Raw genomic sequence first — 21,685 nt, 5'->3', positions numbered from 1 at the left:
GAGAAGTGCATCAACATGGCCACAAAACATTAAATTGCCTCCATATTTCCATTCTTACTAGTCATCTTTCAAATACTGAGACTAACCATCAGTTATCAAGGTTTTCTTCTGAAGTAGATGCCACAAAGCACCTATTTTAAATAGCCTACAGAAGACTGTAAACTCCGTATGTTTTTGTTTGTTTGTTTGTTTTGCAGTGGTATTTATAACACGTGTCAATTCTGTGTACCTCCCACTATCCTCCAAAGCCCAATTCCTCCTTCAGCTTCACCCCACCATCATCCTCACCACAAAACTATTCGTTACAGTGTTTATTTTCAATTCTATTTCACCAGTGTTTACTTTCAATTCTATTTCACCTATCAAATTCTTCCCATTTTAAAGCCGTATTTCAAATCTCACTTCCTCACTGCAGTGGTTCCCAAATTTTAATCACCATCCCCAACCTTATATAGTACTCTCGAATATATTTGAGTAGGTAATCTCATTATGTTTCAATTATACTCTATTTTATTAAGTGCAGTAAGTATGTAAATGTTGTGTTATCCCACCAGTAATAGATTGTATTAGTTCTGTTACTACAGAAGTGTATAACTATTACATTTTGTTATTTCTTATAAGCCTAACTCTAGTTCTAAGTGTGAAGTCAATACTAATAAATAATATTTAACTGAAATCCATCTCAAATTTACCTGATAATCTTGTAACTTCAAGTGATCATATAATGGATATTTTTGTAAAATATATCATCATTTGTCTGTTTTGTAACTTCAGTGCCTTCTCTTAATTATTTATAATGTTTTGTTTAACATAGTATTAGCAGTAATTTCCATTCTTTGAGCATGATTAAGATAAAGGGAAGTAAAGGCAGCTCCAAAACAGAAATCAACTCAAATCATAACAGTTACTGTGAGATAATCATGTGACTAATCCACAATTTATCACATAATATAAGTGTATAAAAAGTATAAATCTCTGGACGAGAACAGCAACTTAGTTCTATTACAGGACTGGTGAATGTTTCACATTGATGAAGCACAGTTCTTTTAAATCAGTTGGAAATGGTACAATTTAAAAAACTGACACTTGACAAGGATATTTTAATGTGACCAAGCATTATAGAAAATGGCATAATTTATGGAGAAAGTCAAGATTTTATGTTGCAATAATGTTAAAGTACACATTGCTTATGGTTTCTTTCTTTGCTTTCTAGCTCTTCTGTTCCATCATTGCCGGGCTGCTGCATTACTTCTTTTTAGCTGCCTTTGCATGGATGTGCATTGAAGGCATCCACCTCTATCTCATTGTTGTAGGAGTCATCTACAACAAGGGATTTTTGCACAAGAATTTTTATATCTTTGGCTATCTCAGCCCAGCTGTGGTAGTTGGATTTTCAGCATCATTAGGATATAGGTATTATGGCACCACCAAAGTGTAAGTTAAGATGATCTCGTAAATATTTGGAATGCAATTCTGAATAAGCTTTGTATATCATTGAAAATTTTGCTTTGTTGAAGTATGTACAAGCATATATGTAGATTTTATCTCTTATTTACTTTTCAGATGTTGGCTTAGCACAGAAAACAACTTTATTTGGAGTTTTATAGGACCAGCATGTCTAATCATCCTTGTAAGTATACATAAAATTGCGGCTAGAATTCAAAAAAAGTTACAGTTTAAGGGTGCTTAAAATTGTCAACAATCAGGCATTACTTTGAGGGGAAAAATAATTTTGAGCACTTTACAATAAATCATTTATTGATACTGGACATATATTGCATCACTATTGAGAAAAAATATACGTTTTAAACTCAAAGCTATTATAATTAATTTGCCCCTCTTGGGAGGCTGTATTTTTGCATTACATGTAGAAAAAGCATTTTTCACTTATCAGTAGTATCTCAGCATACTTCAATACTGAGAGTGTGCCAACCAGCTGATAATCTGGCATTTCAGATGTTTACATTATTTAATCTTTTATCAATGATCAGTGATCTTTGAAGATTAGACTGTCATCTTTATAGTTTTATCATCCTTATGTACCCTGTCATCACGAAAGTGATTTTAAACTAAATTGCGACATCAGAGACAAGAACCCACTATTTCCCATGAGCAGGCAAGTCATGTATTGATAGCCCTATTTCAGCTGGGAAGAGGGCCTTTTAATTCTTATTGGAAGTGGTTTCAAACCTACAAATTTGGCAGGTGTTATATGTTCCATTCTAAATAAAGACATTTTTATGTGTCTCCAGAGCATTTCTAAGTGCCGTAAGTTTTCAAAGCCTCTCTGAATATAATAGTCTGTCAATGAATCTGGGAGGTCTGACAAGGTTCTACAATAGAATGAATTGTCAATGGAGGAGTTGTGACAGTATTTTGGACAACTTTGTCCCATATGTTTTGACCATCAGCTAGCTATTTTTTGAATTTTTTTCCTCTCCCCATGTGTTTTTTTTTTTTTTTTTTTGGTTTTTTTTGTGGTTCGCGGGCCTCTCACTGTTGTGGCCTCTCCCGTTGCGGAGCACAGGCTCCGGACGCGCAGGCTCAGTGGCCATGGCTCACAGGCCCAGCCGCTCCGCGGCATGTGGGATCCTTCCGGACTGGGGCACGAACCCGTGTCCCCTGCATCAGCAGGCGGACTCTCAACCACTGTGCCACCTGGGAAGCCCCTCCCCATGTGTTTTTATGGGTGTGAGGAAGCTGCTAAATGGAGAAAGACTTGAAATGCAAAGCAGAGAATTTTCTTCAAGGTTTACTTTTTAATGGTGTGGGTGAAATAAAGTGCATTCAGTAACTGTATTTCCTAATCATAACAGAAAATTGTTTATAATTCTCACAGTGAATCTAGTAATATAAAAAGAAAACATTGGCAAGATTTCAGCTAAAACAGTTTCAGAGTTAGTTTATTTAGAATTCCAAAATTTTCAACCCACATGAGAATAGAGGCTGAATGTGTCCCATCCATATATTTTCATGCGTTGCCCTGATATGAGTATTTTGTGTGAAAGCACTGTCTAAATTTTCTAATTTTACTGATTCCTTCTCTGCAGAGTGGACCATCTCTCATATTGTTTTGTATAAGTAAAAGTTCTTTGGATCAGTGATTCTTAGAGTTTAGAGGAAAGTAGTGGGCTAGAAAGTTCCTGAAAACAGGAAAAATAGGAGCATATTTCTCTAAAGTAAGAAATAGAAAGTGTTCCCTGAAATTATTTTTATTTTACTTTTGCTTCTATAAGGGAAAAGATAACTTTGGATTATCTTATAGTAAGATGGACAGACTTTAGATGGGCTTATCTAAAAATGAGTCCTGTAAACTTTCCTAGAAGCCTAAATGAACAATGTCACACTGTCCTATTCTGAAATTAATGAACCAATATATCTTCCATATGGTTTCTGTATGATAATCATACATTTAACTAGAGGGTCAGGCTACTTAAGAAATGGATAAGGCCTTTCGGTTGAGTCTAAAACTGAATACTGTTTATCTTTTTTATATCTTTGAAAACAGCAGAAATTAATTATTGAATGAAAGTGAATTCCTTTACTCCAGTGATCTCTGGATTTCTGTGCTAATGCTGGCCTATTATTACTATTATTATTATTATTGTTATACAGCTGCATGATACAACATTAAGTAAAAGTTTTCCTGTTGTCCCAGAATAGTATTGCATTCAAAGATAAAGTAAAAGAAATATTGAGCACCCAGACATTTGAAAAAGAGCCACCAATAGTTTGGACCTGACACTTCCCATGGGTCTTTCAAAGAAACAGTAGGACCAGCTGTAGCCCAGTAAGGGGACTAAAGAGTGGGGCTGAGAGGGTCGTGTCTCAGAGTTAGGAGTCCTTGGCCTTTGAGGGAGTGCATTGTTCTCTATGAAAAGCTTTTCCTTACCCTGTCAGTCAAAAAAAAAAAAAAAGTACTCCCCCATCTCCATGAAGACAAGTTCAAATTGTGAAGGAGTACTCCAAAAGGTCTGTAAAGAATGGAATCAGAAATAGTAAGAGTAAAACTCTCATCTTGATCCCGGATTGATGTGACTGTGGAATTTTTATGTCTCCTTGATATACAAGAGCAATATATGAACAATTTTTATGACAGCTTGACATATGTCCCCTGACTTTGGGTCAAGTGTAAACATAGAGCCTAGACTTGCTTTTAGTTTTCTGCAGGCTGCATGCTTATTGGACTATCCCCTTGTCAGCAGGGAGGAAAAGGATTATTATAGAGTGTGCCTGGGAATAAAATGACGGGGCGAACGCACAAAGGCTTCAGCTATCCTATAAGCACAAAAAAGTTAGAGAGGGGAAGAAAAGTTGTAGTGCTGCCCAGAAGGTTGTCAGCTCAAGTGAAGTTATACACAGCAAGAAAATAGGCTGAGCACAGGTGATGTTGAATGGTGGCGTGGCTGGCCCTCTCTGAAAAATGGAAGGGGCCAAGATGGAAATGAAATACTATAAACACTAAAAAAAATCGCATATACCATCTAAGTGTAAGCCATCACATAAGCCAAGATTACCGGCAGTAATAAGAACCAACCTAAACCAAAGTGATGTCGTGAAGCTCTCTCCATCCGAAAGAGCTGATCAGACCCTTCCAGCCCCCAGCAGCAGAGGAGCTGAGCTTTACCAATGAAGGAACATATCCTAGAATCAACCATGCCACCCCAACAGTCATCTATACAGATTTACTGAATTGAAAATTGTCATCCTATGTTTGGGGATATTCTGGTAGGACAGGATGCCAGTCCATATCATTAAGGTCACCATGTTAATTGGGTGGTCTGGACATGATGGGAGAACAAAGGAAATATAAGAATTACCCCCTGCCCACTATAGTATCAATGAGGAGAAAGCAAGATGAAACAAATGACAAAGAATATCATATAATAAAATATAAGTGATACCAGTGAGATGTGGAAGAGGAAGTCATCACGGAGATGAGGAACTCGTTTGTGGATGGGGAGAGAAGCAGAGTATACTTTTCATACAGTGGATTCTTAGTGTGAACTTAAGTGTCTCCCAAGCAGCCCTGTAAGCGTGCCAGATTCCTTTTGAAGGAAAACAAAGGGCACAGACAAAATGTAAATAAGGCAGTACCAGAAATCACAAAATTATCATAATCTGTCTTTTATTAAGAATATTCAAGAATCATCTTTTCATAGACTCATCACTCCCTAGTCTACATGTCATTAACCATTTACCAAATTTTTACCTCCATAAACTTATCCATTTCTTCTCTACTTTCACAGTCAGGCCTTTTTTATCCCTTTGAGTCATTGTTATTCCTTACTAAGATTATAGTATTAATAACAATAATAGGGATTTTTTTTAATTCACAGTTTGTTGAGCAGCTACTAATTTTAAAAACAGACAGCTAATACTTCAATACTCAGTCTCCTTAAATCACCTACATTGTCATCATCCCATTTTATGAAAAATAGAATTTGATTCAAAATGTTAGGTGATTGGCCCAAGGCACTGAAATCTACAAATAAATAATGAGGCTAGAACTTTAAACTAGTTCTGTCTTAATCTAAAGCTCACCTTTTCATTTTAACTTGCCACTTTTTCAGTTGCCTTCTAATCTGTGTTTCTGCTGCCATTCTGTACCATTTCATTTTAATCTATCCAGAATAAACTGCTCCAAACTCAGCTCACAATAATGAGAGCAATTAATAAGAAAAATAAGAACGTTAATATTAAGCTCTTGTATATTCCTGGTACTAAGCTAAACATTCTCCATATATTAGCACATTTAGATTAATCCTTCAACAACTCAAAAATGTGTGTGTGTGTGGTTTATTTTATTTTGAAGTTGGAGAAATTGAGGCATAGAGCGGTTACACAGTTTGCCGAACAATTAGTAAGTACCTGAGCTGGAACTCACGTTCATGAAGTTGAGTCTATGACCTACCTTCTTCATCCCGTTGCCGATAGTTCCCCATTGCCTATAGTCCAAATACCATAGGCTGGTGTATAAGGTTCTCAGTACTTTAGCTGAACCCTGCCTATTTTCAGCCTTTTCTTACACTGCATATCTCCACAAAACAACAAGAGCTTTATCCTCTTTAGAATATTTGCCGTTCCTTGGATATTTTCTTGGTTCTTTGCACTCAATAATCCTACAACCTTATGTAAAACTCTGCTGCCTGGAATCTTATCATTAATTACTGCACAACTTCATGAAAACCTTTCCAGATTTGTAGCTAATCTCTTTCTTCAACCTGCTCCCATAGAATTTTGAGTCAAACCCGAAATAGTACTTTTAATGCTTTGTTTTGTTTCACATGATAATTTTCTGTCTGCATTACACTACTCATCTCCCACATCCAAATACCCAACATAGAGCTGTGAGTCTCTTGATTCACAGACCATAACTTGTTCAATAATCAATGCCACTTATTGCATGACCTTAGGGGCCACAGCCCAATGAGTTGCAAACGAATTTTCTACACAGCCACATTCACAATGCATTCTCTATGTATGAGTGGACTCTACACTGTAAAACTACCAGCCCTCTTACTGATCACCCCAGGACACAGATGGTAGCAAATCCTTAATAATTATCTGTGTATTTTAATTGATCTATTAATAAAGACCATGGTAATAAATAAGGCAAGATGAAACACCCTGTGATCTTTCTTAAGCTATATGACTCTTCTGTGTTCTGGATTCCTAACATGTAAGATAAAGATAATGATGCCAGCCCAACACAACAAAGATACAGTAAATACAAAACAACTTTTTTAGAAAAAGCATCATTCTTTAAAAATTAAAAAAGGAAAATACACAATAATTTGGAGGACAATCTTCGGCTTTCTTAGCTTTACCTTTTGTATTAAAAATTAAGTTAAAACACTAATTTTAAAACCATAATTTGCACAGCAAAATTTTGTATGCAAGGTACTATATGTTCGGCCAGTATAATGTGTGTGTGTGTGTGTGTGTGTGTGTGTGTGTGTGTGTCTGTATACATATATATAAGCATAGGTCCTAATTTTTTAAATATTGGTGAAGATATGACAGCATTTGTTTAATTATAGCAAGATATTATTATGATAACCGTGCTTGTACATGGAATTTGTTAAAAGTCTCTAGTACACTCTGCTGGAAAACATTAACTGAAATGAAACAAAGTGTGAAATGTCTTAAAGAGAAGCAATAGAAATTTAATAGAATAAATAGTATTTACTTTCCAGAATAAAGATAAAAAAGTAAGTGAGCCTTCAAATTTAAATAGATAATTAGTGGTGACTTTGTTATGCCTGGCTTTAAATGAGAGATAAAATTGCTTTCTCAGCTTTCTCTGAATAAATCTGGGAAGACTTGTACTTGGAAAAGACATTTTTATCGAACAACTGGCAATGGGTTTAATTCTTACATGGAATCCTTGCATTTCTTCTGTAGAGTAAGAACCAATTCCCAGTAAATGATATTTGCTTGTTTTTATGAATGGAGCCCTGGGGCATGTCTGGTTTGGAGTTATAATGATGATGCCTTTAAGATAATATGTAAATGAATAAGCACTGAATTAGTTCGCACTGGTGGCTTTTTCTACCCCTAGGTATGTTGTTTCAAAGGAAGATTCAAGCTTTCAATCTACTCTGTTAAGTGTTAACTACTTAGGTATTTGAGCAGCAACATTTTCGGAGTTGATCAAATAAAAGTACTCCTCAGGTGTTTACTCATTAATATTAAGGATCTCTTAGAATTCTGAAGTGTGAACCACTGACCCCACTGATTCTATCTACGAATCACTACATTTAGAATGTTAAGATTATAACTATACATGAAAAGACCTAGCCATGCTTTTGAAAGATTGAGCTGTACAAGAAAGAGATTTCTAAATCTTTGTAAAGCAAGCTGCAAACTGAAGATAATTTACATAATTTATTTCTTTTCTTTAGTATTTTTAATCTTTCATGCTGAATTCTTTCAACTAAAACTGTGCAAATGATTAGATTCAAGTACACAAATATAAAGAAGAGTTTGTGAAAATAATTTAACTTTTAAGTAGAAATTGAAGTTTCTCATAGATATGTTCAGTATTGAAGAATTTAATTTGCTGGATTGAGGCAAATACTAATTAAGCTGTGTCCAAATAAGGCATTTTCTTTAAAAAATGAGAGCTTTCATTTCAATTTAAATCACAACTCCTATAATTCAGTGTTTCTATATTGCTCCTTTACCCATGTCTTTTTAGGTTGCCCAGAATTCCACTCAGTTTTTTGTGATGGTCTCCTCTAATTGTTCTAAATTGTGTCTACAATCTCTTAATTCCCTTTCTCTAGGAAATAACTATTAAAACCTACTCAAAACTGAATTCCTCACATAAGCCTTACAAGACAGACCATGTCTATGTATATTTATTATTATGTGATGTATTCTTATTATTTTTTTTAAATTTCGCAAATTGCCCAAGCTTGAAAGAAATGCAAATATTACAAGACTATGTAAAGTAAAAAGTGAACATTTCAAAACATACTCATATTCTTCATGACTGACTACTCTTTTGCTTAATATTTACTTTGTATCTTTCCAGACCTTTGCTATGCATACAGACACACACACAAATACATATATACCACACATAAATATGCATATACGTATGTATAAATGTAAGCAAGAAATTTGATTATAAATTCAAATTATTTATAACCTGCAATGTATCATATTCATCCTTCCTTGTTAGAACATACAATTCTACCATTTTTTATCATTGCATATTATAAGTATGATCTAATTTATTTAATCACTTTCTTATTGATTTTCTTCTTACAAATAATACTGCAAGAGAATCGTTTCAATACAGTTACATATACCCATTATATAAATTTGTTATGAAGTGCTTTTTAGAAGTATAATGTACAGCACAGGGAATATAGTCAATAATATTGTAATAACGTTGTAGTACATAATGTATAAAAATATCAAATCACTCTGTTGTAAACCTGAAACTAATGTAATATTGTAAGTCAACTAAACTTCAATTTTTAAAAAAGGTACAAATGCAAGTAGAGGCAGATTTTTAAATTTCCAAATTGCCTCCGAAACACTTACTTCAATAGATACTTCCATTGACAATATATAAGAATGTCTGTTTTCTGACATTTTTGCCAACACTAGATAATTTTATCTACTGTGGTGTCTAATGGCTAAATAGGAATATATAAACTGAAAGGAAAAATTATGATAGACCAAGATTCTGCAACAGTGGCATCATTAACACATAGGACCAAATCTTTGTTGTGGCACCAGTGCTGTATGGAAGTTTAGCCGCATCTCTGACTTCTATCATCACCACCAGCTCCACCATCACCACCTGGGTATGACAACCAAAACTGTCTCCGGACACAACCAAATGTCCCATGGGGGGCAATACTCCTAAATCTCTTGACTGGGAGCTACTAGTGTAGACTTGGTTTTTAAGTATCTTTTATAGGAGTGCATTTGCAGCTTTCTTTAAATGGCACAAATATAAGGAAGAGAATTAAAATCATAGTTTGGGCAATGTCCTTTAGATGACCCCATTGAAGTTATATTAGAAACATTATTCATTGTAAATTTTAAATTGTGGATAACAATTTTAATTCCATGGATAACATTTTAATTACATGTGTTAATTTAATGGCATCATATTTGTTAGATGCATCTTTAGTGACCTCTGTGGTTCAAGGCACTTCAGTATTCTACCCTTTTCTCCATATTATGTATTAATAAGAACTTCAGAGCCTATAACATTTAGCTACTTTTTCATATTATTCTGACCTTCTTGAAACAGGTAGCTGGAATTTTAAAAAAGGAAAAGTGGTGCTAAAAAAGAACTTAACATAAATAATACATTTGTAGTTTCCTGTGTATTCCCATTCATGGGAGTTATATTCTTATCAGAAATACCTTCACAGATAATCTTCTTGGAACTTGTTCTAAAAAATTTCATAAAATTTGAATAACTTCATAAAACTTATCAATCCAAAAAAATATCAAAAAAGAAACTCCTTGGGTCTCTCAAGCCCAATAAGAAATAACCAGCTCAATTAGAATTTCACTAGCCAAGGTGAAATTCATCCCTGGTATTTTCGTATAAATGCAGCTTTACATTGAGGGATGTTACATAATGAAATGGTGAGAGGGAAACACTAGGGATGTTGGTAGAGCAAGACAGTCAATTAGAATTATTGTTCACTTTATGTTTGTGTAGTCTTTTAATCTTTACAAAACCCTTTTAGCATCTCAGTTAATCTTCCCCAAAGCTTCAGTAATACATCGAAATTAAGGTAGGAATAGCATGTAATAAGAGATAATGTTTTACTAGATTTTCACTAGATCTAGTAACTATAATCTTGACTTATCTATTTATAAATACCTATGGGGGTTCTACTATTTATAGCTTTTTAAAGAAGTGTACCAATTCCTTGAGAACTGGTTAAACTAAAGCTAATTATGTACATTCTTATGTAGCTAACAGATGAAATCTTCAAGCTACTACTCAGCAAGAATACATAAACATCCTTAACCTTAGCCAAGAGCACACTACATATTCTGATCATTCTTCTACTTCTGCTCATCCTCTTAGTGTAACACAGCGTCCTTACCCAAGTTGGTCTGCAACAAGAGTGAGCCCTTATTTGAATCAGTCTTTGTTAGCATTTGCTGAGCTCTTGTTCTACACATCTGAAAATATTTAATCTTCCCTGTAAGTATGTATCATGTCCCTCTGTCCCCTTCAGTACTCTCTGCAAAATATAAACTACTCATTCTGAGAGAATGGACTATCTGCGTGGCTCTGTCTTGATTTCTGTTTCTCATATAAAAATGTTGTGTCTAGTTTCAGGGCTTCCCAAGAAAGGAACATTTAACAATTCCTTCTGATGAAAAAAACATGCCTCCTGATGGTTTCTGTTCAAAAAGAGAGCCCAAGTTGTTCAGTGTTAGTGCACAACCTTTATTCATTAGAGATTCATTCACACTCATTTGGGTAAGAGCCACCATTTTGACTGTATTTCAAATAAGTGGGAATTTATTTTAAGGCTTATAGAGATTAAGAAGTTTACTCAGGGTCACCCAGCTACTGAATGGTAGAGGCAAGCTCATGCTTTCCAAGTTTACATTCTGTGCTGTTTCCCTGTTACATATTCTTTCATCTTGCCTTGCCCAAGAGACCGAAGGGAGTAGATCTTTGTTAGGTCCATGAAAAACTTGTTCCCATCTCCCAGATTCCACAAATGGTTTCAAGGTGGGTCGTCGGAGACGCAGCAACTACATTCCTTCTAAAAATTATTCATAAACTTTCAATTCTTTGTTTTACTTAGTGAAGATGTCAAAATAAATTATTTTTCACTGAAAATGATGGAGATCTCATCTACTATAGATGTCTCTTTCCCCATTTTGTATTGCTTTATCTAAATACTTGCCAAGCATATCTAACAACTAATCAAAAAATCCTACCTGAAATCCTGACTATACCAGACTATAGATCAGTATATGGAATACAGATAGTCTGGATGTATTACAGACAGCTCTATTCAAAAAGCTATTTTCAAAAGTAATTTTTTTTCTACAGAGTAACACTTATTTGGAACAGAGCACCACGTGCCTGATAGACATTTTGAATGATAATAATAGATTCCCAATGATAGACATTTTGAATCCTTCTTCCACTACCCCGATACACGAAGGAGGTGGCTGTCCTTAGCCACCTGTGCCTGAGCGTATTTGGGTGAAAGGTGATGCTTACATCATATCTGGATAAGGTCTGGAAAGAGGTGACTTATTGCTGGTTATCCTCCATATTTAGGCACATTTGAAAGTTAGAATGGTCACTACACACATGATTCTCACGCGGTACCCCAGGAGCCATGGCAGAAGCTGGAGGTGGAGCTTGCCAAACATATCTGAGCTTATCTTAATAAGATGAAAACAAAAAACTCAAGTAAATTCTAAACTGAGCAGAACACTGGGCAACAGGAGTAAAAAATACTGGGCCTCAACAAACATGGATAAAGTGGACACTGTCCCTTGCAGGCACTGCGTGTTCTGGCCCCTGTCTGCTGATCCACCTCATCTCTCATGACCCTCCCATGGGCTTTTGTGTTTTAATAACATTGGCTGCTTTATAGTTTCTCAGAAGTTCTATGTAGCTGCCCATGTCAGCATCTCCACACTAAAACACTCCTCGTGGCTTTCCTCTGTCTGTCCTTCATCCAGTTAACTCCTTTCAGATATCAATTCAAACAACAGTTTCTGAGGAAAGTCATCCCTGACTCACTGGTCTATAATGAATCTTTTTGTTATATGCCTACAAAGAAGCCTTTTTTTTTTTTTCTTTTTGAAGACTTTCCTCTATTTATAATTACACGGGAGTTAGTTTGAATGACTGATCAATAACTGATTCGTATCTGTCTCCCCCAGGAGACTGTAAGCTCTATAAGAGTAAAACCTTATGGATTTTCTCTCACTGTATTATCCTTGAAGTTTGCCGAGTAGTAATCACTCAAGTAATATTGTTGGATGAATAAATAAATGATGCACCAAGTACAGTAGTTAGTCAAACATGTTAATTCTTTTCTCCAAAGGAAATTTAAAGAAAGAAATCATCATCGTGGAAATGGGGTTATTTTGGGAAGACTTCTCAGAAGAGATAACATGTGAAGCAGTCATTATAGCATATCACTTTTTAAATTGAAATATAGTTGATTTTCAATGTCGTGTTTCAGATGTACAGAACAGTGATTCAGTTATACATATATTATATATATGTATATTTGTGTATACTCAGATTCTTTTCCTTTATAGGTTGTTACAAAACATTGAGTATAGTTCCCTGTGCTATATAGTAGGTCCTTGTTGATTATCTATTTTATATATAGTAGTGTGTATATGTTAATCCCAACCTCCTAATTTATCCTCCCCCATAAATTTGTTTTCTGTGTGTGTGTCTCTTGCTGTTTTGTAAATAAGTCCATCTGTATCTTTTATTTTTTTTAGATTCCACATATAATCGATATTGTATATTTTTCTTTCTCTGTCTGGCTTACTTCGCTTAGTATGATAATCTCTAGGTTCATCCATGTTGCTGCAAATGGCATTATTTCATTCATTTTTTACTTTATTTCTTTTCACCTTAGGAATAATTGCTATATCTATCTATCTACCTAGATCTATCTTCATTGGCATTTTAGGTTTAACTGAATAAAATGAGGTCCTAGCCAAATAATGTCAGAGTTTTTAAAAAGTAGTATGATTAGTAAAAAGCACATATTATGGAGTCCTTTCTATGCCCTGGATTTCTAATATGTACATGAGGATAGCAATGCCAACTCTATATATAGAGTTACGGTTAAAAAAAAAAAAAAAATTAAAAAGATAAAAACATCCTTTAAAAGTTAAAAAAGGAAAACTTTTAATAATTTGGGGGACAGTCTTATGTCCCTCTTCTATTTTTATCTTTTATATTGGTGATAACTAGATACATCTTTGAATTTAATTGTTAAAGTTCTATCAGATGCTAAATAACAGCTTAATGATTTATATGTTTGTATAAACTTTTTAACTGTTACTAACCTCTATCCTCATTTTATACAGTAAGCATATACAAGGAACATTTTTCCTTGCTTATATCTTAAATTTCATTATTCAGTTTTCATTGTCATATTAAACCGAACAATTGTTGTAAATACTCTTCACATATAGTTTTTCTCTTTCACCTTTGTTTTCTAGTATCTTTCTATGGCTTATAACCATCTGCAGTTGAAACCAGCCATAAAAATAAGCTCATGAAATTCACTTACACCCACGGAGGCCACTTTACCCTTCGTGTTTATAAATTTCTAGTTCTCTCCACCTTTTAATTCTGTCTGGAGACTAGTAAATTATTCTTTCAAACATTGAAAATATCCAACTATTAAAATATTCCCAGTGGAAACATATTAAAAATATGAAGTGTGAATATTTTTTTAATTCATAAGATGATTATATATTGCTATGGAATTTTAGCCGTAATAAAATAGAGCAATTATTTAACTATTACCTCAGGGGGGATGTGGGAAGATATTTTCCTAATGAGGCAGTTTTCTGCCCACTTGTTGATTAAGACTTTTGTGTGCCCAAGTCTGATTAATGAATATACCTCATAAAGTCCATAGGTCTGTGGTTTCTGTTAGATGCAAAATGTTGCATTATATCCCAAGGTATCCATTCATAAAATGAAGGAGATGTAACTTAATTCTTTCCCTTTTCTCAAAATTATTCCTAGAGGGTCATTATACTTTGATAACTATTTCTCTCAGTTTCCATTGGTATATCTATCTACAGATTATAGATTTCTAGTGAGATACTGTTTTGTCAAAATCTGCAAGATGTAACAAAATATAAATTTTTAAATGTTTAGTCAGATTAATGGTTGAATGTTCCTTTACATAAGCCATTAAGGATACCTGGGATTGGGGCATACCACTCTTCATCCTCTTATTCATTCAACAAATGTTTATTGAGCATCTTTTATATGTCAGACTTTGTGCTATACCTTGGGAATACATCAGTGAATAAAATATTAAAAAGTCCTTACCCTTATGGATCTTGGATTCTAGACCAGGAGTCTACAATAGCCATAGCCTGTTTTAATAAATAAAGTTTTTTGGGGATACAGTCACATTCATTTGTTTCAGTATTGTTTAAGGCTGTTATTTTTTTTTTAACATCTTTATTGGAGTATAATTGCCTTACAATGGTGTGTTAGTTTCTGCTTTATAACAAAGTGAATCAGTTATACATATACATATGTTCCCATATCTCTTCCCTCTTGCGTCTCCCTCCCTCCCACCCTCCCTATCCCACCCCTCTAGGTGGTCACAGAGCACCGAGCTGATCTCCCTGTGCTATGCGGCTGCTTCCCACTAGCTATCTATTTTACATTTGGTAGTGTATATATATCCATGGCACTCTCTCACTTTGTCCCAGCTTACCCTTCCCCCTCCCCGTATTCTCAAGTCCATTCTCTAGTAGGTCTGCATCTTTATTCCCGTCTTGCCCCAACGTTCTTCATGACTGTTTTTTTTGTTTGTTTTTTAGATTCCATATATATGTGTTAGCATATGGTATTTGTTTTCCTCTTTCTGACTTACTTCACTCTGTATGACAGACTCTAGGTCCATCCACCTCACTACAAATAACTCAATTTAGTTTCTTTTTATGGCCGAGTAATATTCCATTGTATATATGTGCCATATCTTCTTTATCCATTCATCAGTCGATGGACACATAGGTTGCTTCCATGTCCTGGCTATTGTAAATAGAGCTGTAATGAACATTGTGATACATGACTCTTTTTGAATTATGGTTTTCTCAGGGTATATGCCCAGTAGTGGGATTGCTGGGTCGTATGGTAGTTCTATTTTTAATTTTTGAAGGACTCTCCATACTGTTCTCCATAGTGGCTGTATCAATTTACATTCCCATCAACAGTGCAAGAGGGTTCCCTTTTCTCCACACCCTCTCCAGCATTTATTGTTTGTAGATTTTTTGATGATGGCCATTCTGACCGGTGTGAGATGATATCTCATTGTAGTTTTTTTGTGTTTATTTTGTTTATTTGTTTGTTTGGTTTTTTGCGGTACGCGGGCCTCTCACTGTTGTGGCCTCTCCCGTTGCGGAGCACAGGCTCCGCACGCGCAGGCTCAGCGGCCATGGCTCAGGGGCCTAGCTGCTCCACAGCATGTGGCATTTTCCCAGACCGGGGCACGAACCCGTGTCCCCTCCATCGGCAGGCGGACTCAACCACTGCGCCACTAGGGAAGCCCTCATTGTAGTTTTGATTTGCATTTCTCTAATGATTAATGATGTTGAGCATTCTTTCATGTGTTTGTTGGCAATCTGTATATCTTCTTTGGAGAAATGTGTGTTTAGATCTTCTGCCCATTTTTGGATAGGGTTGTTTGTTTTTTTGATATTGAGCTGAATGAGCTGCTTGTAAATTTTGGAGGTTAATCCTTTGTCAGTTGCTTCATTTGCAGATATTTTCTCCCATTCTGAGGGTTGTCTTTTTGTCTTGTTTATGGTTTCCTTTGCTGTGCAAAAACTTTTAAGTTTTATTAGGTCCCATTTGTTTATTTTTGTTTTTATTTCCGTTTCTCTAGGAGGTGGGTCAAAAAGGATCTTGCTGTGATTTATGTCATAGAGTGTTCTGCCTATGTTTTCCTCTAGGAGTTTGATAGTGTCTGGCCTTATATTTAGGTCTTTAATCCATTTTGAGTTTATTTTTGTGTATGGTGTTAGGGAGTGTTCTAATTTCATTCTTTTACATGTAACTGTCCAGTTTTCCCAGCACCATTTATTGAAGAGGCTGTCTTTTCTTCACTGTATATTCTTGTAAGGCTGTTTTAATGGTAGGAAGAATTGAGTAGTTATGATAGAGACCATATGGCCCTCAAAATCTAAACTCTTTACTATCTGGCCCTTTACAGAAAAAGTATGCTAATCCCTGTTCTACACTAGAGTGATGTAAGAAAAGATAACTATCCTCTCCCATAAAATATCCTAGAATATCATATTGGATTTATTAAGAATATATTTCTTATATTAAGGTATCTGGTAATTTTATATATTGATTGCCCTTTAAAATACAGTTAGTTACTCCTTCCTTTTCTTTTCTTTTTTTTTTTTTTTTTTCAAACATCTTTATTGGAGTATAATTGCTTTACAATGGTATGTTAGTTTCAGCTTCACAACAAAATGAATCATTTATATATATACATATGTTCCCATATCTCTTCCCGCTTGCGTCTCCCTCCCTCCCACCCTCCCTATCCCACCCCTCCAGGCGGTCACAAAGCACCGAGCTGATCTCCCTGTGCTATGCGGCTGCTTCCCAAACGTAAGGTAGATAGCTACTCCTTCCTTTTCTATAAAATTCTTAAAGATAGCTAGCTTTTTGACCCTGAAATTTCAATTCTACCCTAGAGATGTTTTAACAAAAATGAGAAATTGTTTACATGAACAATAAAGAATTGACTTATTGTTGAATTATATCTAAGTATTTATTTTCCTGACATTATTTTAGAGGAAAATCCTGAAAGTGGAAAAAAAGATCTTAAATTTTCTGTTGAAGACATATTGCCTAAAATAAAGACTGACAGATAAAAGTTCTGTTTTTTTAAGGTGCTATTTATAGGTCCAGTGAGACTATGACACAAAATAATGCTTATCCAATTGTTAATAAATATTCACTATATTTATTGTTAGACACTTCAAATATTTGAGACAATTTGGAATAACATCTTTCCGTATAAATTAATAACTATTAGTGATAATAATTGATGTTTGTTGGGAATGTATATATTGAACACTATTCTAAGTACTTTACATTAATTATGTAATTTAATACATGCAAAAACCCTGTGAAATAAGTACTAATATTATCCATGTTTTACAGACAAGGAACATGCAATACAAGGAATTAAGTAAATAAATGTCAGAGCTGGAATTTGAATCCATTTGTGGATTTTAACTTGACTGACTTACATGGACTTGCAACTTTTCTGGCAAATAACTCAGTCTAGGAGTAGGAAAAAAGTCAGTTGTGTCATTTTTTCCTTCGTGTATACTTTAGCAGTATTCATTTTAATCCAGAGTTGCACTTGGAGACATTAGATCTTACTTTTTTCATTTTATTAGGGTTACTTTATTAAACTACATAATGTGATCTGGAAATCCACCTAGCAGATACACATACCATACGCTGCAGGAGGCTGAAAGATAACAAAGGGCGCAGCAGGAGAGGGGGGACTCTGCTACCTTTGGTAACAAGCACTTATCCCTCCCAATGACTTATATCTGATGTGTGACATGTGATGTAGAAAAAATGAGGGCACCAGTGTCCTTTGTATTTTAAGTAGTAAACCTTAATTTTTCCTTGGAAAAATATCAATAGGAATTCCAATGTGTTTTTCCTGTGCAACAATAGATTATTTTGCATTCCACTTAGACCACTGACATGAACCCGATAACCATATTTGAACTCTAAAGGATATAAAGCTTTGTTATTGACCAGCACAGGAAAAACTATCACTTTCTTAGATCCTTGACCACAGAGAACAGAAGGCAGGTGTCTCCATTAAGGGATCATTGGCATAAAACACTACATCCTGTTCAGTGTTACTGGTTTCTTGACTAAGTTCAATGAACACTAACGCCTAATAGCTAACCAAGTCACTACTCAATAATGTTTTCCTCTTCTACTTTTAACCGTTTCTAAAATAAAGTTACTATTAGTAGTCAAAATAAATAAATGTCTAAACAAATTCTTAAACTTTTAGATGTCAATTTAACTACTCTTTACCTATCCTTCATCTGTAGTTTGGTAGTTTTGCAGAGTTCTTAGGAGCATAAACTGTAGAATCTGTCTACTAGGTATGAATCTTGGCTCTGCTACATCCTAACCGTTTCACTTTGGGCCAATTATTTAACTTCTCTATGCCTCTGTTGCCATAAATGTGAAATAAATGTAATGATGCAGATCTTACTCGACTTACAATGGGGTTATGGCTCAGCAAACCCATCCTAAGTCGAAATGCATCTACTACAGCCAACCCATCAAACATCATAGCTTAGCCTAGCCTACGTTAAACATGCTTAGAACAATTACATTAGCCTACAATTGGGCAAATATTTTAACACAAAGCCTGTTTTATAATAAAGTGTTGAATATCTCATGTAATTTATTGAATACTGTACTGAAAGTGAAAAACAGAGTGGTTGTATGGGTACAGATATTTGTCAGTGTACTGGTTGTTTACCCTGGTGACAGCGGTGCTGACTGGGAGCTGAGGCTCGCTGCTGCTGCCCAGCATCAAGAGAATATCATACCATATATCACAAGACCGGGAAAAAACAAAATTCAAAATTTGAAGTACAGTTTCTACTGAAACTGTACTTCATTCATATCATTTTCACACCACTGTAAAGTCGAAAAATCCTAAATCAAGCCATCGTAAATCAGGGACCATCTGTAACGATAATATTAAGAAGACTAAGAAAACCTACCCCATAAAGTTCATGTGAGGGTTAAATAAACGAATAAATAAGGAAAACTTGGAATAGTGTCTGGCACATAGAAAACAATAAATATTAGTTATTATTATTTTTGTTATTGATCTGAGCCTCAATTTTATAGTAGTTATTGAGTACATGAAAAATGCTATTTTATACCAGAACAACTATTCATCCAGTTGTATATCCAAGCAGTCAAGGCCTGGTAGGAGAGTATTGCTGTGTTTTAAAGTGTAAACCTCAAGAGATTGATTAGTGAAGTATCAGGATTACTGTTAATACCCCAGAGTAATCTATGAGGGATACTCTCCTCTCATGATATTTAGAACCTACTTAAATATGTTGTTTTCAGATTTTTTCAGATGTTTCCATATGTTTCAGATTATTTTTTTTTTCATATAATTTGTAGACTACATTCCCATTTCTCTGTAGTCTATGCCCTCCTGAGCCAGGTGCTAATAATTTCAGGAGAGAAGCATCTCTTAGCTCTGTAGATATTCCCAAGCTGCTCAGTTCTGAGCCTCAGGAATGTTAAACAAGATGAGGCTCATGATGTTAGGAGAGAGATGCTTCCTAGCAGTGTCATGGAGGTATATGGAGAGGAAAAGTTATTCCACTCCACAGTTCTGACAAAAGGTCAACAAACACGGTAGCGTCATAATTTCTGTGGGTTTTCCCTAAATTTATATTAAAGCAATTTCGCATCTAAACTTTGGAAATTTAGTTTCTAAATATTAATTTATTAGCAAAAAGCTTTTAACAGGTGCCAACCCAATCCATTGCTTCCTGGCACAGCTTCACCATGCAGATCTTGGGCTTTCCAGGGGGAGTTCTGCCGAGCCTGGGTATATTCTTTATCGGGCTCAAACCTTTTATATGTGCTTTCAGCCACTATATACCTTCAAGGTATTTTATCAGTCTTAGCACATACACACATGTTCAGGCTCCACAATGGTTGCAACTTCTGAAAATTGACCCCCTCTTCTTCTGAGATCTCTTTTCAAACAGTTATAGATCAGCCTTCATCGAGAGGATAATGTCCTTGGGGTTTTCTACTAAGAAGTCAGTGCCCTCAGAGTATGAAAAAGATCAGATGTGAAAATAACTTGAAAGCTAAGAAGTCAGAGTTGTCAAACAAACGTCCGAGTCCCCACATACTTTGACTTTCAGATAAACAAAAAATTATTTTTTAAGTATAAGCATGTCCCCAATATTGTATGGAACATACTTATACTAAAAAATTAATTTGTTGTTTATCTGAAATTCAACTTTCACTGGCATCCTATATTTTTATTTACTAATCTGGCAGCACTATGAGAAAGGCCTATAAGAGCAGGTATTATAATGAAGAAAATGTGACAGGTACCTGAAAGTACAAACTGCATTTGTGACTTGCTGGAAAGGAAGTCTTTTACGAGTTATAACTTGTCTTGATCTTTTTATTTTAGGAAACACAGAAGCAGAATCCACAAATAATAAATGCTTTCATATAATTGACTACCCATCAAATATCTGGAACATCAATAATATTTATGAGTTATTGATAAATTAATATTTATTTTAAGCTGGATTTAAAATTTTTATTTTAAAAATAAGAAACACTGTAATTATAGGGTGTTTCATATCTATACCTCTATAATTAGCAATAGAAACACCCTGTATTAGTGTTCTAATGCTGTCATAACAAATTATTACAAACTTAGTGGCTTAAAACACCCCAAATCTGTGAGTTCACAGTGCGGTAGGTCAGAGGTCTGGGCACAGTGCAGCTCAGCTGATTCCTGTGCTCAGAGTCTCACTGGGCTAAAATCAAGGCGTCAGCTCTTCTGGAGGCTTTGGGGGAGAATTTGTTTCTGTGTTTATTCAGATTGTTGGCCAAATTCAGTTTCATGCGATTGATTTCTTTGCTGACTGTTAGACAGAGGTCAGTCTCAATCTGTAAAGCCTCCCACATTTCCTGACACATGGCCCGCTTGGTCTTCCGTCTCTCAGACCTTCACTTATGCCTCATCTCTCCTGCCTTCTGTGGCATCTCTGCTGAATCTTTTCTGCCTTCCTCTTTCGTTTTTAAGGGCTCACATATTTACATTGAGCCGTTATTTTATCCAGGATAACTTTCTTATCCTAAAGTCTTTCTATCCTAAGGATAGAATTATAACCTTAATTCTATCTGTAAAATCCCTTTTGCTATATTCACAGGGTCCCAGACATTAGGGAGTAGACATTCTTTTTTGGAAGGGGCATATTATTCCACTTACCACATACCCCAATACTATATGAATATACTGTAACTAAGGCATGTAAAGAAGTGATTCCAGCTGGGAAATAATTTAAAAAAACAATCAGACAGAAGACAAAACTCTAACTACTTAATTCCAGTCTAGCTAGTAGACAATTTTTTTAATAGATTATATCTTTTCACTTTAAAGCTTAAATTAAAAGCTACTCAGCCATCTCTGCAGTGGCCTAGGGATTGAGAATGGGTCTTTTTTTATGGCCTCTTGGTAAACCAGTAGAAACCCACCTTTTGTCCTTGGCAGAAGCAGTTTTGTTCTAGGCCAGTTAATTTAAAGGTAATAAAACTATTTGAAAGGATATAGCAGTTGTGATCATGACACATTCTTAAATGAACCAGATCCTG

General features: G+C 35.0%; 1 protein-coding gene across 2 annotated transcripts in view; it reads left to right on the top strand.

Annotated features, from left to right (window-relative positions):
- The window catches only part of ADGRL4 (adhesion G protein-coupled receptor L4), a 121,943-nt gene that overhangs the window by 89,892 nt on the left and 10,366 nt on the right, over positions 1 to 21,685 (top strand). For both annotated transcript variants that reach the window (XM_027114155.1, XM_027114154.1), the window contains 2 exons: positions 1,214 to 1,434; positions 1,564 to 1,630. In XM_027114155.1, coding sequence (XP_026969956.1) covers positions 1,214 to 1,434; positions 1,564 to 1,630 — 288 coding nt within the window. The remainder of the gene's footprint in view (positions 1 to 1,213; positions 1,435 to 1,563; positions 1,631 to 21,685) is intronic.

The sequence above is a fragment of the Aethalodelphis obliquidens genome, unplaced genomic scaffold (genome assembly GCF_003676395.1).
Source record: "Aethalodelphis obliquidens isolate GAN/ISIS:26980383/991018 unplaced genomic scaffold, ASM367639v1 scaffold13, whole genome shotgun sequence".
NCBI classification, from domain to species: domain Eukaryota; kingdom Metazoa; phylum Chordata; class Mammalia; order Artiodactyla; family Delphinidae; genus Aethalodelphis; species Aethalodelphis obliquidens.
The sequence above is the reverse complement of the archived record's forward strand: the minus strand, read 5'-3'. Positions and strand labels throughout refer to the sequence as shown.